Source organism: Macrobrachium nipponense, chromosome 29 (assembly GCF_015104395.2).
Source record: "Macrobrachium nipponense isolate FS-2020 chromosome 29, ASM1510439v2, whole genome shotgun sequence".
NCBI lineage: Eukaryota > Metazoa > Arthropoda > Malacostraca > Decapoda > Palaemonidae > Macrobrachium > Macrobrachium nipponense.
The window spans coordinates 48,363,213-48,382,061 of NC_061092.1; the positions used below are offsets into that span (position 1 = coordinate 48,363,213).

Sequence of the window (18,849 nt, forward strand, 5' to 3'; positions counted from 1 at the left end):
TCAGTTCCAACAAATCTGGAAAACTACTCTTTTAGTGGCCAGAACGAGGCTACCAAAATCATGGACACATTCCTGTGTGTTTGCAACTTGTTTAGTACCTCCCTTATTAACCTGAACAGAGGGAAGGTATAAAAGAATTTGTCCGACCAATCCTGTAGCAGTGTCCATCGCCAATGCTAGAGGATCTGATACTGGGGAGAAGAATGTTGGTAGTCGAGAATTTCTGTGTGTCACAAAAAGATCGATTGTAGGTTTTCCCATAACCTCCAAAGGGACCTGCAGACCTGATATAGAGTCCACTCCATGGGGATCACTTGATTCCCCCTGCATTAACTGATCCACAAGGACGTCGAGTTTCCCTTGCACAAATCTTGTGACGATTATTGTCTGATTCTCCTTGGACCACAGCAAGAGATCTCTTGCTGCATTGCACAGTGAAAATGAGTGCGTTACCCCTTGTTTGCTGATATATACCAGTGCTGTCGAGTTGTCTGAGTGTGCTGTCATGGTTCTGTTGTGCACCTCTGATGCAAACCTCCTGAGACCTAAGTGAATAGCTCTTAACTCTTTCACATTTATGTACATCTTCTTTTCTTCCTGAGACCATTTTCCTGACACTTTCTTGGTCTCTGATAGAGCTCCCCAACCTACGTCCGACACGTCGGCATAGAAGTTCAGGTCTGAGTTCTGTGGGTGAAGGTCCAGAAAACACACAATCAATCAATCAATCCCTCTGAAGTCTTCTTTCTGATTTCCACCACAGCAGATGACTTTTTATCTCTTGTGTTGCCGGAAACACAAACGAATCGGTCTGACTTTTTCTGTCCCAGCTGGCCCTGAGATAGAACTGAAACACTTTCATGTGGAGTCTCCCTAATGACACGAACTGCTCTATTGAGGCTAAAGTCCCGCTCAGGCTCATTCTCTTGTTGGCTGAGCAATGTTGAAGGGCGAGAAACTCTTGTATTGTCTGAAGGCAAGACTCAACTCTATTGGGGGATGGAAAAGCCCGAAATAGAAGGGTTTCTAGCACCCGCAGCTAAAATTCGGAATTCAAGGTAGCGATTCTTCTTTGTTTTGTCTATAGATAACTAGTCCCACTACTTTCGGGAAGAAGAGGAACAACTGAGCCAGATGCTTCAATTTGTTTCTGCCAGCTTATGAAAAGGTTGTGGGTCATCAGCTGGTTCGGAATTTGAATTCTCTGCTGTTTTTTCCTGGAAATCGGTGAAGTACTCTTTTTGGGTAGCCATTCGGCATTTATTTAGAACAGACTTTGATTTGACTTGTAAATAATTGCGGTTTTCTTAGATAATTATTCAGTTAATTTAGATAATCAGTCTCAGTTACTGAATTTGACTTGACTTGTAATCGACGATGTGTATCAAGCACTCGTCATTGCAGCAAGGGCTGCAGGACAAGGCTAATGTCAGCGAAATATGACACTCATACAATTTGTGTTAATTGTAGAGGGCAAAACTGCTCAGTGGATAATACCTCCCAGGTTCTTAACCCCAACACCATTACCGCATTGGAAAGTAAACGCGAAAGTAAGTACAAAATATTATTTAATACAGTGACTCAACTAGTAAAGCTTAATAATATATATAGTACATATATATATAGTATATATATATATATATATATATATATATGTATATATATATATAGATATAGATATAGATATATATATATATATATATATATCTATATATATATATTAATATAACATATTTATATATATATATATATCTATATATATATATATATATATATATGTATCTTGTTTTCCTAGGTTACAATATATAAATGATTACGTAGTCACTCAAATACATTTTAAGAAAGATATTTGATTCATTTGATGTGCCAAGAAATCTTCACAGAAGTCGTAATTGTTGATATTACTAGGGCTAATAGGTGAAACTGTAACAGTCGTAGGCCTATGTCTACAAAGTTCACACATATGGAGAAGATAAAACATAAAGGTAGTGATGGCCTTTGGAGATGAAATTATTCAAACATAAGAACACTGATGAATTTTGAAGTATTAAAGTAACATCCTTTGATCAAGTAAAGTATGACAGTAATATCTGAAAAAACCCCGTTTAGGGAAGACTGCAGGTAATTTCTCAGACGTGGTCTTGTTCCAAGGCCAGATATCTTTATTAGAAGCTGTTGTCCGAAGTTTTGAAAGATGTTCCAATATATTTTTGAGTGAGTGTACCACCCTAGGATGAATGAAAGCTTTCTATGTTATGATTAATAATTTATTTATAGAAAATACCCCAGGCTGCTCTGGATCATATAGAACCTGCAAACAATTTCCATCTTATTATAGTCCTGGATAAAAATATAAATGCTTTGTGGCTTTGGTTATGGCTGTTATGGAGTGAGTTAGTTTGGTGTCAAGAGATCTATCGCCGCCCCCAACTCGCCACCCAACTCCATGTAAGATATTTTCACGAGTCCTGGCTTTGGTATTTTTTTCATTTACAAAGGATGACATACAGGACACTTACGCCTATGTTCTGAAACAAAAGATATTCAGGGTCATTGAAAAGCTACTTCGTCTTACTAGTAAATATGGTCATTTTCATTGATTCTGATATATAAGAGCAAACAATTAACAAATGTAGCATGGGCAAGAGGTGCTATAGGTACGCCTACCGTGATTCAGGCAAATTGTAAATATATGGACGCGCTCATAATAACGCATACTATATATATATATATATATATATATATATATATATATGTATGTATGTATATATGTATGTATGTATGTATGTATGTATAATTCTATTAGACCTGAAGTGGAGTGGCTTTTCATGAAAAAATAAGGAAATAGTCACTAACATTTATATCTAAACAGTTGAATCTTGGATGAATCTCAAGTGCTGGAAACCTTCACATTTACTTTATGCACCTACCATATGTTCATCAACAAGGAGTCAAAGCCCCTAAACACACACTGACATTCACCAACACTTTCCTCCTCCCTCCTAAGACTAGAGTTACTCCATTCTTTACACAAGACCTCGCCTAACCTTCTCAAACTCTCCTGGTATACTTTTTCACCAGCGCTGAGGCTACACTGTCCTTACACTTCCAAGTACATCTGTAGTTCTCCCTTTCAACAGCAAGTCACCCCCAAAAGATGTGTGGCACAAATGGACCCGCAAAAGCTTGTGGTATGGATACGTGGACAATGGACGGTGTATGGAGAACACTACACTAACAGTTCACCACAACATCTTCAACCTTTTTTCTTCATTATCATTCAACATCAACACTTCACATCTATAAAATGAGTTGGCTCAACATTTTCTTCGCGCATTCCTACCTTGGCTTCCACAGACATTCCAACTCTTCCCTAAATGTTGCTCATACTTAGCCGTCTTCTTTGCTTTGCTTATTTTGTAACTATCCTCTTTCATCCTTCCTTCACTAGTTATAATTACTCCCAAATTCCTGTACAAATCGACTACTTTCATTCTTCCACAACCCACATCAGTATTTATTACGCTATTTTCGAGGTTTTCAGTTACACTCATAACCTTGATATAATTCACATTTACTCTCAACTTTCTTTTCTTGCAAACTTTCAAACTCATCCGTTCATATTTACAGTTTCTTTTTACTATCTCCAGTCAGTACTGGATTATTTACAAACATCAACCATACCAAACTCATTCACAACTAATTTTTTACCGTACAACTTTGAAGCTGTGTCTCATTTTCCTATCTTTAATTTGCATAGCTCTATTCATGAAGGTATCGAACAACGTGGAGACACTTTTTTTCCCACTGACCTTTACACCAAATCAGTCACTCTCAGGAGGATAAAGAGATCCAGAAATAAAAGATATAAAGTACAAGAATCTGATGGCGGAACTAAGAATTCATAGATAGAGGTGTTGCACAATAGATGACGAAAAAATTGGAATGGATATGAAGTAAAATACTAAACTGTGGGAGCATCTATGGGCCGAAGGGACGCTGCAAGGACTCATTAGTAATGCCAATAGTGCACCGTCTGAGGTGCACTGTCGCCATTGCCCCCACAACAAGGGTAGTCACTTCTACTAGCGTAACTTTAATGATAGAATAAATTTTTCTCTCACCAGTCCCATCAGAACCTTTCCCTCATCTGGGAATGTCTTGCACGTTCGGGGTCAGGCACCAAATGAGACTATCCCTAAGGCAGCGCCTCACTTGTAATGTGTACTGTACAGTAGGTGTACAGTGTTTTAATTTAATCTTTCACTGCCATCATCATGACACAATTCCCAACTAGGATTCTCAACCTACTTTTGCTCCACGCGAAACTTCCTCGCAGCTTCGAAGGAATATTGGCACTGGGAGTCCTCCACGAACCACTTGTACAGGTCGCTCGTCTTGGTCTCATTGTCTGCGTGGAGTCGCTCGCAGAGTTCGCACCAGGGCGTCAGCGCCCTCACCCATTTTGACGTGAAATGGTGGTACTGCTTCCAGCTAAGGAGGGAATGGAGGCGCGATTACCGGCAGCACGTCATTGCATGCAAGTTCACCTCATTATAAACTGGGTTTGTCACAGTTACTGCTGTGATTACTGATATCAATATAGTTCCTCTTTACGTACCTTAATGACGTCAAAGTTGTTATTTTTTTGTCGGTTCATTGAATTAGTACTTTGGGAAAAAACTATGTATTCTACTCCTGCTATTATTGTTATTATCATTATTAATGCAAATCATTTTGCAACCCTAAGGAATTGCTAAAGTTATGGATGTTTGCTTGCAATTGTTTTATTTCAGGGAATTTACTCTCATAATTCCTGAACTTTCGTCGGTCCTTTTATGATGTCAAGAAAAAAATCTTCAAACTGTGCATTTCGTTCAACTTGGAAAACAAAACGGTGTACTCACCGAAAGTATTCGTTGTATGCTTTATCATCTTTGTCTAGTTTGAGGAGGAATTCTGCCAGTTCTTTCGCTGACCCGAAATCAAGAGCATTGATATAGGAATGCGGCGGAGCCACAGCTGAGTAATTCGCTAAACCGTAAACCACAGGAACAACGTTAAATCTGTAAATGTAAAGACGACCAGTGTTAGGTTCAAAGTATTTTCTTTACACCTGAAATCTTAAATGGGAATTAAATAAGGACATACGAATGCCATCATATCTGGAATTGGAGGGAAGACCAGCATAAGAGGTTTTTGGATGTGCGTATGTATGTATGTATGTATTTATATGCATATATATACATATATATATATATATATATTAATATATATATATAGTACTATATAAAATATATATGTACACACACACATATATATATATATATATATATATTATTATATATGTATGTATATATATATATAAACTATTATATATATAATATATGTATGTATATATTATATATAATATATATATATATATATATATATATATATATGATAATATAATATATATATATATATATATATATATATATATATAGTATTATATAGTATATATATATGTGTGTGTGTGTGTGTGTGTGTGTGTGGTGTGTGTGTGTAGCAACAGCACAGAAAGCCCCGACACAAACCAACAGAACATGGGTCATAGTTTATTATAAAAGATATGTTTCACGTTGACGTAAGCACATCTTCAGTCTGCAAATACAAATATTAATGCTATAAACAAAGTATTGAATACATCATTCATTAAAATTGAGTTACACACAAAAGCTAAACAATTCACAAAATCTAAAGTAAAACGGGGCAAAGGCAAAAGAGAAAAATAAATAAATAAAATGTCTAAAGAGATTACCTATTCGAGAGCAGAGAAAAGAAGGAATAACAGCGGAATGGTCACACGCGTCCAAAGAAACTCAGGTCAGAGAGAGAGAGAGAGAGAGGAGAGAGAGACGAGGAGAGAGAGAGAGGAGAGAGAGAGAGAGAGAGAGAGGCGGCAGGCAGGTGTTTTATATATATATATATATATATATATATATATATATATATATATATATGTATATATATATATATATATATATATATATATATATATATATATATATATATATATATATATATATATACATACACACACACACACACACACACACACACATATATATATATATATATATATATATATATATATATATATATATATATATATATATATATATATACACACACACGTCAAGGTATTTTAGATTTTTTGAAATATCATGGGAAGTAGAAACAGTAGATTCTTGTATGTGTTGGGAATAAATATTTCAACAGATGGTAGGATAAGTGGAGCCATAGATTAGGCGAAGCAGCATGAAAGGTAAAGGAGCCGTGCAAAAGTGGAGGAAACTTGAAGCGTCTTTGTGGAAACGTCACACACACACTGCGCCTCTGACCTCTGTTTTTACAAGCACTCTCTTGCTTCTGAATGCAGTGGCCCTTCCTTCTCTTTCACTCTCTGTATCCATCTTCCGTCGGGCTTTCCCATCCCAAAACCTGCGTGAGGCGAGCTGGTTGAACAGTCCCTTCAGAGAGAAATTCTAGCCCTGGCTGCCACAGACGCTTCAAGTTTCCTCCACTTTTGCACGACTCCTTTACCTTTCATGCTGCTTCGCCTAATCTATGGCTCCACTTATCCTACCATCAGTTGAAATATTTATTCCCAACACAGACAAGAATCTACTGCTTCTACTTTCTCACCGTCTATATCAACTGATCCATCTTCCCATATTTCAGAAAATCTAAAATGCCAAGAAAGTATTTCTAAAGAATGAAGCCATTAAAATATGGAAAATTTTAAATCTGGTAAGGTTAAGTGAGTCTCGTCTAGATACTACCTTGACAGACATGTTACAAGTCTTCTTTATTCCAGACCTAAACTCCAACTTACCCTATAACCTTACTGTTCCTTTCCTTTACTCTTGTATTTCTCATTGTATAACTAATTTCAAATTCTCTCTGTAGTTTCTGAAGTTTTTCTTTAATATCCTAAATCACTGTTGTAATATTTGCGAATGCCACTTAGTCCCAACTCCATTTTCGTTCCCTCTTAGTCCCCAAAATTTCATCTACGTCCTTAATTCGCACCATTTAATATTATGTTAAACACTATACCTATAAGTAGTCACTTTCCCTTTTACAGATTCTAATATGTATTTTACTTTCACTAAAAAATTTACCATTGCTCTCAGCCATGTGTTCTCGACACCCTCCACATTATATTGTCATATCAACCGTTTCTTAATAAATTTTTTCTCCCTGTTATGTAACATTAGCTCTGGGAATACATCTTCGACCTTCGTAATAACCTTTGAAATACCCACCAGTGTCAAATGAATCTAAAATACTTTCATGTTTAACATTTGATAAAGCAAGAAATACTCACTATCATTTTGTTCCAGTGCTTCCTGCTTGTGAAAAACATGCTCAATGTATTGTGAGATGTCATTAACGTAACGAACAAGGACAAAAACATGACCTTACTCTTTATACTGTAAAGTGTGTTACTACAGTTTTATGAACATACCACATTTATCTGTTGCAAAATATCCCGCACGAAAAACGAGTCCATAAAAGATAACGGAAATTACAATTCATAGGACAGGAACTTGTCACAGGAATTCCTGGGTGAAATCGAGGCTGGGGTAAGAGAACAAAGCAGAGACAACAACAAAAGCTTGGGTAGCCTAAATATATCTTCAAGATAAATGATTCTAATTAAAAAGTCTGATGTAGTACATACAGTGGTTAATGGCCCTCCAGGAGGATTGGGAAAATTAAGATTACAATATTGAGTTTAAATATCAATTGGTTTACTTTTCGATATAAGCAATATCTAGAGGTATGAAAGTATTGGTTCGAACAAATGTTTTTCCTGATAAAAAAAAAGTATTATGATCATATTAGACACCTGTATGAAACGAATGATTTCATTGACAAAACAGAAACCGAAGCGTTTTGTGTCTACTAATTAAACATAATTAGTAGACACAAAACGCTTCGGTTTCTGTTTTGTCAATGAAATCATTCGTTTCATACAGGTGTCTAATATGATCATAATACTTTTTTTTTATCAGGAAAAACATTTGTTCGTCTTTTAATATACTAGACATGAAAAAGACTGGAGAGATAAAATTAGAAGTGCTGTGAAATAGGAAAATAAGACCTGAATACTGGATGTAAGGAGAGCAAGACTAATGAATATTGGAAGAGTTAACTAGACTGTGCTTGAAGTAAAGAGAGAGAGCAAGACTCAACGAAAACTAGCAGGATAAAATGGAATATGCTGAAACTGATGACAGCAAGACCTGCTAAACATTGTACAGATTGAATGTAATGCGCTGGAAGTGAAGAGAGAAAGAGTGGAAAGTACTGGGATGGAAAAGAGAAATACTTGCTGAAAACTGAATGCATTAGACAAATTGCGCTGGGTGTGAGAAAAGCAGTCATTAGTGAATACTGAAAGTATTAAATGAAATATACTAGAAATAAAGCGAGCAAGACCTTATGGATATTAGAATGATTAAATGCAATGTTCAGATACAATGTGCTAGAGTCGGAAAGTGCAAAACCTGCTGAATATTGGAGGTATTAAATAGAATATGTTGGAAGTGATGAGAGCAAGACCTTTAGAAAGCTGGAAGGATGAATTGGAATATGAGGGAAGTGAAGAGATCAAGACCTGTTGAATACTACATAGAAGGATTAAAAGGAATATTCTGGAATTTAACGAATGAAGATCTGCTGAATATTGGAAGAATTGAATGGAATGTACATCAAAACCTGCTGAAGACTGGAAGGATTAACTGGAATATTCAGGAAATGAAGAGAGTAAGGCCCGTTGAGAGCTGGAAAGATTGTAAGGAATGTGTTGGAAGAAAAGCGAGACTCCTCAATACTGGAAGGATGAAATGGAATGTACTGGAAGCGAGGAGAGCAAGACCCGTTGAGTACTCAAAAGATTAAATGCAATGTGCTGGAAGTAAGATGCTTTTCATTAGGTGTTTTAAAGGAGAGGAAAAACCCAGAGAATTCTGAGGATACCAGATGTACTCTGATTGTGGAAAGTGAGACCTGGAATTTGCTGGGCTGGTATCAGATGTATACGGACTGAGGAAAGTGAGAACCGGAGAATGCCAGAGGGTTGAACAGATGAGAATAGAATTTTGGATGAGGAGGTTTAGAAATCGTGGAAGAGATAAAGAAACAATATGAAGGATTTAGGAACAAGATACATAAATGCTGGTAATTTGTCTGACAGATATAGAAATTGATTGAATCTGTTGATACTCTGCAGAGAATATTAATCCTCGATTCAGAGAATCATGGGCGAAGTGTTTGATGTTCTCTCTTTGCAATATGAACACCCTTTAAAAAGTTATCGGTATTTTTTTTTATGAAACTGAGTCTGTAATTGCTGTTAATACAGAAACTTGAACATATAAAAAACCCCCAAACCTCATATTTGAATACATTCAGTTCCCGGCACCACGAACAGCTGAAGGTAGAAGAAACAGGAATGATTGAAACAGGCAAGTAGAAGAGTGAGAATCAGCAGCAACTCGTTCATACAAAGCATCCTAAGGAGTGAAGCAAGAAGAAAATCTAAATTGTGGGAAAGATGGGAAAATGAGGCTTTTGTCCCCTAAAGGACTTAATCTCTGTATTGGCAAGATGTCATCTGCAGTTTTTGTCATTATTTCATTTATTGCTGATATTTTAATTTTTCATTATTACTGTGATTACTATCAAGTTAAAGTTATTTTTACATTCAATTTATGTATTTAGCCCTCTGGACCTGACTACTGTAACCACCTAAGGTCTCTAGTTGAAATTTAAGTTAGATAATGTGCACTAACTGTTATTACTCTCAATGCATATTTTTTTTTCTCACCAATATTATTACTGTTATTACCAGTATTTTGATTACTAGCTTTTATGCTACCTCAGCTATTTTGTGGATAAGTGCCGATTATTCATTTTCTATTTGCATTTTTATCATGTCTCATGTATCTAGATTGTGTATGTTACTGTCTGTATTTTTGTATATTCAATGTATATGGCCCCGAGCTGAAATAAAGCATATTATTATTATTATTATTATTATTATTATTATTATTACTATTATTATAATTATTACCTTAATGTGTTGAATAATTTCTCGGTGACGTAGTCTTTACAGAGAGAGTTTTCAAAAGCCATATAAAACTTGTAATCTCTTTGCAGCATCTCGTAGCAATAATCTGGTTGTTTGAGAGCGCATTCACCCCCGCAATCACACTTCAGTGTTCCACAAGGCCCGTAAACGTCCACCGGCATGAACTTTTGTAGCTCTTTGACGAACCTTCAAAGAACGAATAGATTAGTTTTAGAATGGAGTAGCTGCTATTTATTTTGTTGGTCATATTCTTGAGTATATGTAAAAATGAATCAAATAGTTTTCCGCATTCAGTGACTGTTCCAACCTGGCTGTTGCTTGGCTGTCATATTTTATCATGAAAATTTCATCCCTCACATCGCGACCTTGGTATAATTCTTGTACCGAGTTCTCATATCTCTAAAGAATTTAAGCACTAAAATGATTGATTTCTTAAAGAATATTCATATTCGGGAATTTCTCTGCATAGTTAATAGTTATATCCATTCCAGTTAGTTCCGCGGATTATTATATGACAAATTTCAAAATAGGATGTTTCTCAGACATAAAATTAGATTTCATTTGGTTCTTTCATTCTGGAACCTTAAGGAAAGTTAAGTAGGAAAAACATATATATATATATATATATATATATATATATATATATATAATATATATATGTATATATATATTGAGAATAAGAAAGTCTAAAACGCAAAGGGAATTCTCCCAGGAAATGTGAAAAAGTAGACAAATTTTTGGGTTAGGTGTCGGAAATTATTTGGAAGAACTTCAGAAAATTGTCATCCTCTCGGGTTGTTTCAGGAAAGAAAAGACAAGGGAACAAAAGACCCATGAAACATGCAAAGATACTGGGGAGACCGAATTATTGTGCGCTGACACACTTCCCATTGCAGATATTGAGAAAATAAATCTTCAAGGTGTCACGTTCCGCAATAAAATGATAGAGCATATCACAGTCTTGCTTCCTAGACAGTGGGAAAATGCTTGTGTAAAACTGACTTTCAAGAATAAAGAATATCAAATGAAGCTATAATAGGACACTATCATTTAGAAAATATAGTATTCGTAAAGAAATACCTTAATATGGATAAGTTGAAATGCTTGTACACTACTGCAAATGACTCTACCAAACTTATAACTAATAAAGTTTCAAGCAAATTGAACATGAAGCGTGTAGTTTAGTACATATTGCGAAAAAAAAAGAATATGCGCAAGACCTTTACGCAAACAGTTCATCAAGGAAAGTATAAATAAGATACAGCACCCACTTTTCAATGAGTTCCCCAAGAAATGAAAATATGCGAGAATTTCAAAACAGATGTCGAAGATGCGACACATGAAACTGCCCTTAGTTCCAATCGTGACGTGGAGCCGATTAGTGAATGGTTTAGTCGGTGGGATGAACTCCAGTAAAACGAAAACATATTTGCAGATCTCGTACAGATTTTCAACCCCATTTCCCTTTCAGGTGGATGGAACTCTGCTGAATGAGACTGAAGCCTTAACTTTTCTAGATGTAATTCTCGACTTAATTTCAAATTTTGAGAAACTTTTAATGAAAGTCTCAGCAAATGCCACACGGAAGTTAGGCAATATAGGTGAGGCCTCATAAATAGAATATTGTTCGCCCGTGTGGATGTCTGCCTCTGCCAGAGATTGATCTCTTCGTGGTAGTTGATTTCTGTTCTCTGACTAACATTACCTTAGTTATGACATGGACCCTCGACAGATGTTCTCTTGTTTGTTAATGTTCCATAAATTCGTATTTTAACAGAGATCTTTCACATTCACAACTGATTCCTGGTTCCCTTTTCCGACTGAGAGCGACCAGATTTTCTGAACAGCAGCACCAAGTTACAGTAAATGTGCCTCGCTGTCAAACTCAGTTCCAGAGCTTCTTTATTCCTCACACAGTTGGACTGTGGAACAGTCTCCCTGTGTAGTGAAACTTCAAATTTTCAAGCAAAAATGCAATGCATTACTGTCGTAAAACAATTCTCCTTGGATTTCCTAATTTATTTTTTCTTTTGTAATAACTGATCTCTTCTTCCTATATTTCCTATTACCCTTTTTTACTTGTTTCAAATGAACATCTTATTCTTTGGAAACCTAAATTTCAAGTCAATTTTGACACTTGTGGGCTTGTTCCATATGAACAGGGTTCATGTTCTGAATGATCATGATGAATAATAATAATAGAAATAATAATGATAATAATTACAGACTCTAGATAACACGAAAGGAAGGAGGGAGAGGACTACTAAGCATAGAGGACTCGCTAACATGTAGAGCAGAGCACTGAGCCAATATCTGAAAACCAGTGAAAACGAGTGGCTCAGGAGTGCATGGGAAGATGGACTGATAAAAGTACACGAAGACTCAGAAGTATACAGAGACAGGAGAAGGACAAACAGAACGGAAGAATGGCACAACAAACCAATGCACGTACAGTACATGATAGAGACTAAAGAATTGGCCAGCGATAAAACATGGCAATGGCTACAGAGGGGAGAACTCAAGAAGGAAACAAGGAACGCTAACAGTGGCACAAGATCAGGCTTTAGCTAAGAACCAGATATATCCAAGAACGATAGATGGAAATAACATCTCACCCATATACAGGAAGTGTAATATGAAAAACGAGACCATAAACCATATAGCAAGCGAATGTCCAGCACTTGCACAGAACCAGTACAAAAAGAGGTATGATTCAGTAGCAAAAGCCCTGCACTGTAGCCAGTGCAAGAAACACCAACTACCTTGCAGTAATAAGTGGTACGAGCACCAACATGAAGGAATGGCAGAAAACGATCATGCAAAAATCCTCTGGGACTATGGTATCAGAACAGATATTATGATACATGCAAATAGATCAGACGTGACGTTGATTGACAAAACCAAGAAGAAAGTACCACTCATCGATGTCGCAATACCATGGGGCACCAGAGTAGATGAGAAAGAAAGAGAAAAAAGAAGCATATGGGATATGCCAGTGGAAATTGTACCCATCATCATAGGGATACTAGGCCCGATCCCAAGATCCCTGAAAAATAAACCGGGAAAAATTAGATGCTGAAGTAGCTCCAGGACACATGAAGAAGAAACAGCGCACATAGTAAGAAAAATTATGGATTCCTAAGGAATCCCACACTATAAAACCACCCAGTCGAATAGGATGACGGTGATAGACCAATAATAATAATAATAGAATAATAATCATAATAATATATGAAAAAAGATACATATAGCTACTCAGATATGACATAGAACAGCAAGTTCTGCAAGGGAAATGTAAACTGTAACTTATAAACATATGGGTCAAGCTATATGAGCCAAATGAATCTTGAAAGGACAGTCTCCACAAACGAATACGGATAATGATGATGGATCTCAGCAAATACTGTAGAAATGAATGATTCTTAATTTACGTATGCATAGAAAACAAGGGCGTCCAAAGACCGCAAACTTACGCCAAGGTTGGGACAGATTCGTTGTAGATAGATATCTGGTCCGTTTTTGAGCTCCCACACGGCTCTTGGTCGCAGTCACCATCTTGCACTATACAACCTACAAAAGGTCCTTTTTGCCCAAAAGCACATTCATGTCTCTCTCAAAATCCAATCACTTGAAGCTAGGGCAAAAATCCAGACGTAACATTCAGCAGAACTTTGCTAACACATTGGCAGACAGACAATAAACTAAACCAAAACGCAAACTCCTTGACAGGCAATTAATATTGAAGTTTGAAAGTTTTAGTAGCCATATCAACTCAGTGCATGTCCGGGAACGAGTCAACATTGTTTTTATTTATTTATTAAGTAAAACCCGACGGAATGAACGCATTTTTTTTTTTATCATTTTTGATCACAATCTTTCTGATTTTTTGTATTCAACTGTCATATTTTATCACTTTCTGCAAAATTCTGGAATCAATAGCCAATATTGCTGGTAAGATTAAAGTCGTCCACGTTCATCAAGCGGTGTCTCACGAGCGCAAACTGTAGTGACTTCAGAATTAATGTAAAAAGAGTACCGGAATGATACACGAACGTGAACATGCTAGTAGAATGCTGCTTTGTTGTGTGAAATGAGTAACCGGTGTAAAGTATCCAAAAGATGTTCAGAGCAAAGTAAAAGTTAAAAAAAATACCAAATAAAGCCCTTGTGAGATCCTGGTGGGCCTTAGTACCTACTGTTGCCTCTTACTGGCAGCGTTACAGTTACTGACGAACCAAGCGGCCAGCTTCGTCTTTCCTGCCGTCGTGTTCTGGTAATTGGCAACTGGAAGAGGCTCCCGACTCCGGTACATGACGTCAAATCTGAAAAGAAAAGTGACATGTCACTTCTGGTCTAACGCTTGAGAATTCAGGTAGAAAGAAGAGGCGCACGGAGACCTCCTGTCACTTCTGTGGAATATACTCCCCTTTTCTTTTTACATTCATTGTGCAATTATGTTGGTTTTTAGTGTTTGTTGATTTGATCAATACTGATTTCTGTTATCATTTCACGATGCTTCACTGTTTCTTTTACGATGCTCATTCTGCCCAGTGGAAATTTGATGAATAACCAATAACCTACTTTTTCGTATTGCTTCCTACGAATATGTTTATTTCCTTTGATTTATAATAATGTAACATATATCTGTGAAACCTTCCCTGGGTCGCTCCACTACTTCAGTCGTTCCGAGCAAGTCTCTCTCTCTCTCTCTCTCTCTCTCTCTCTCTCTCTCTCTCTCTCTCATCGAAGAAAAGGTGTTGCACACGACAGATTTTCTGATGAATTAACACTGCCTTTTTTTTTGCTTACAACCTAGCTATTTTGAACATATTATTTTCACACATATTCAACTATGCTATTTATCTTCTTCGTTTATTATTCGCAATTCTTCATCTTTCCTGCAGATGTGGATAACCTTTTTATGCCTTTCTTCTGCATGTAAACAGCAACTTATTTTCCCTTCGTTTTACAATTACGTCATTTAAGTGACTGGCCCGCCTCCTTTCCCAGTGACCAAGTATAATCCTATATCTCCACAGCCTCCGGCGCCTTTCTCCTTTAATAAAATTGTGATAATGGCACCTCTAAGAAGCCTGATGTTCGAAACCATATCAGTTATCAGCGGCAGCTGAAAAACAGGGCAAGTTCAGAGGAAGAAGAAGAAGAATAATAAGAATATTGGAAGCTGTCATTGGAGCCTTTGCTCTCAGGTGACCCCAAGACAATTTCTCCGTCACCGAAGGTCGTTTTGAACATGAGATTTTGCATGTGTATACATTTGCACAGATTGCAATGGAAATTGTACACAGAAAATAAGATGAAAAGGCATTAAAATTGTGAGTCAGAAAATAAAATGAAAAGGCCAATTAATTGTGAGTCGTGCCAAGAGCACTGGATAAAGTACAAAATAAAATAACAAATAAATAAAGATAGTCATGGAGTCTTACCAGGCAGCCTCTCCTCCGTCATTCGTGTCTTCCGTTTCGTTACAGGACTCGCTGGTATATAACAGAGTTAGGAACTTTATTATTTTGGAAGAGGATGCGTTACCCCATAACGCATTTTCTGGCAATGGCGTCTGGGGAGGGATGGATGGGGATAGGGAAGGGTAGCGGTACTGTGACCTTTCGGCTTCCAAAGAAAAAAATCCGGAGAAAGTGGGTTCAAATATAGATATGGTTTAGTATTTCCTTTGGTGTAAATGGACGCTCCTATACTTCTGCTCATACTCACTGGATTGAGGAGCTACTTGTGGGTATTGGTTTTGCAGTTTGGCAGGTAACACACTTGATGATGGTAGAAACGGAGAGAGAGAGAGAGAGAGAGAGAGATTAGACTTACGGGTAAGGGAAATCGGAGTTGAGTACATATGTGAAGGTCCAGTTGAATAAACCATGATAATGACGGAGGTCCCCGAAGAGGTATGATGGTGTTTCTATCAGCCAGAAGACCCATCGAGTGTGTGGTGACCTTTTTTGGGAGAAGAGACAAGAAATGAAAATGGATGAAACCTCATTAAGACAAAGCTGAAGAAAGTAAACGATGTGAACAATAATGTCAGTATCCATACTTCGTCTATATGAAATACTCATGAAACTTTGAACAAAGTTTTATTAAAGATCTGAAAAGGATCATTACTATGGCTAAACACCCAAGTAAGTGAGTGAGCGAATCGTAAATGATATCAGTTTGTCCACAATTCTTAATATAATAAAAACCAAACAATCTCTTTGTTGTAGCTCCTAGCGCTTGCATAGCCCATTGGGTAGCAAAAACATAAACCTGGCTTCTCTACTCAGCTGAAGAAGAACCAAATTTAAGCTATGGAAGTCGAGCTCAAAGACTTATCTGTAAAATTATCGGTTCATTCGGTTGTCTCAGATTTCTTCAAGTAACAGTTTCCGATGTCTACCTGATATTCTTCCTCACGGGCGTCGACCTCTGATTATTATTGTATTTCAACCCTAGTTTTTAATCTGACAATCACTGCAACGCTCACTCAGTATTTTATTTATTTATTTTTTGCTACATGCATCTTTTTCTTTGACCATAAATTTTTTTTATTTTGTTTCTTGTTTGCATCTCTTGTCATGAAGACTCATATATTTGACGGTGACAGATAGACACCTATTAATCAGTTTTAACTTTTTTTATGAGGTCTGGTCCCGGTGGCATATTTCCCAAGTCTGGTAGAGTTTACGGATGGGGAAAATTAGGACCAATCATCGCGCGTGGAGCTGATCCTTGACGTCACAAGCCACGCCTTTTGGCTACACTTGGTCTTATAGCAATTACTGCCAGTCACATTGCCGAAGAAAAACATCCCCATTTCACAATTTACGGCTTGTATGACCTATACATTTTAGTCAGATATATCGACACATAATGCAACACCAATTCAACAAACAATATATTCTTCAAATGAGATACACCGTGAAATATATTATGCGTTATTGGCTTCTCCCTCTTGGTAATAGTGCTCAGTCCCTCTTAATTCCTGTTCACAAAATCGATATTTACTGCATAAATAATATTTTCATGGCAAGTGGCTGTGGCTAAATTATATAGTTGAACATGTGTGTTTAAAACCATTTAGAAAGAGTTGCGATAACACATGTGATGAATAAAAAATATACAAGTTGGTAAAATTGATGGTATGGTAAAAATGATGGTATATGACCTGTAATTAGCACTACAGACTACAGACAGGAGGCAAGGAACTCGCAGCACTTCGACTCCCATGACCCATCAAGAATCTTGGACTTTGAAAGTGACGGTTTTAAAGGCATGGAGCATGGAACGTTTTTCAGGCGTTACTGCCTGTTGTTTCAGGCTATAAAAAGGTATTATTTACAGAACTAAAATAATAATTGCCTTATGCTTAAAAGAAATGTGGAGGATACAGTTTTAATGACAAATTTACGTACCTCGTAGGGGGATAGTGCCACACATGTTCAAGTATATAATTTACACATGTTCAAGTATATAATTTACACACATGTTCAAGTATATAATTTATGCCTCATTTGGTGCAATGTAGGCACTACTTAAGGTTCTTTGCAGCGTCCCTTCGGTGCCTCGCTACAACTACTTTCATTCATTTTACTGTTACCTCCGTTCATATCCTCTTTCTTCTATCTAATTGTCTCCCAACAATTGCTTCATAGTGCAACTGCTTTAGGGTTTTCCTCCTGTAACACCTTTCAAACCTTTTACTGTCAATATCCGTTTCAGCGCTGAATGGCCTTAGTTGCCCCAGTGCATGGCATAATGCCAAAAATCTATGTAAAAAAATATTATGCACTTAATTTAAGGCATACATGTGGCTATTGAGTGTGAGCTTGGATGAAAATAGTCGTATACTCATATACTACCGTTATCCCTAGCTTTAATTGTTACGTGCTGAATATTTGCATAAAATTTTCTGTTGAAAGAGAGTTGGAAAAAAGTGTCATCCATATTTACTTTAAAGCATATCGCAGTTCTAATAAATTTATGCACCAATTCTGCTCTAGTTCAGCTTAGTAAAAAGTCTACTGTAACTCCGTAAATAGGTAGTATTCTATACTCCTGTAATTGCTTAAAGTATTACATACTAATGAAATACTCATTTTGATTCTTTGCACACAATGAATGACAAGTACGAAAGATTTGCTAAGAATATTAAATAAATTAAATAATCAGTGTTTTCTTTGTACACATTGAATTTTAAGCAAAAATCCCATAAGGGCTTGCTAAAAATATTCAATACTGAATTTTATTGTCTCCTTTTATTTGTTTGTACACAATGCATGAACAGTAAAAAATCAAAAGCAAAAAATTTTCAATAAAAACTTTTTATATATTTGTACACAATGAATGACAAGGACCAATCAGGTAAGGACATCTGGAGGTTTTTATGAAACGGAATCCACCTCAAAAAGGTCATATATATATATATATATATATATATATATATATATATATAGATTGTTGCATTAATATAGGCCTGGCCTGATGCCCAAACGTAAGGGAAAAATATGTATATATTATATATGTATATGTATATATATATATATATATATATATATATATATATATATATATATATATATATATACATATATATATAAACAGAAGTAACAGAAGGTAATAGAAATATAGAAAGAAAGTTATTAGAAAAGAAAAAGCAAATTAACAAATCAATAAATGAATGGATAAAAACG

At 36.3% G+C, this 18,849-nt stretch overlaps 1 protein-coding gene across 1 annotated transcript in view; it reads right to left on the minus strand.

The window, feature by feature from the left end:
• Positions 1-2,289: 2,289 nt before the first annotated feature.
• LOC135206273 (alpha-(1,3)-fucosyltransferase C-like) overlaps positions 2,290-18,849 on the minus strand; it is a 26,838-nt gene continuing 10,278 nt past the window's right edge. The window contains exons 5-10 of the mRNA XM_064237690.1: positions 15,986-16,114; positions 14,341-14,466; positions 10,127-10,330; positions 4,908-5,066; positions 4,312-4,494; positions 2,290-2,528 (exon numbers count right to left, since the gene is read on the minus strand). Coding sequence (XP_064093760.1) covers positions 2,522-2,528; positions 4,312-4,494; positions 4,908-5,066; positions 10,127-10,330; positions 14,341-14,466; positions 15,986-16,114 — 808 coding nt within the window. The 3' untranslated portion in view covers positions 2,290-2,521. The remainder of the gene's footprint in view (positions 2,529-4,311; positions 4,495-4,907; positions 5,067-10,126; positions 10,331-14,340; positions 14,467-15,985; positions 16,115-18,849) is intronic.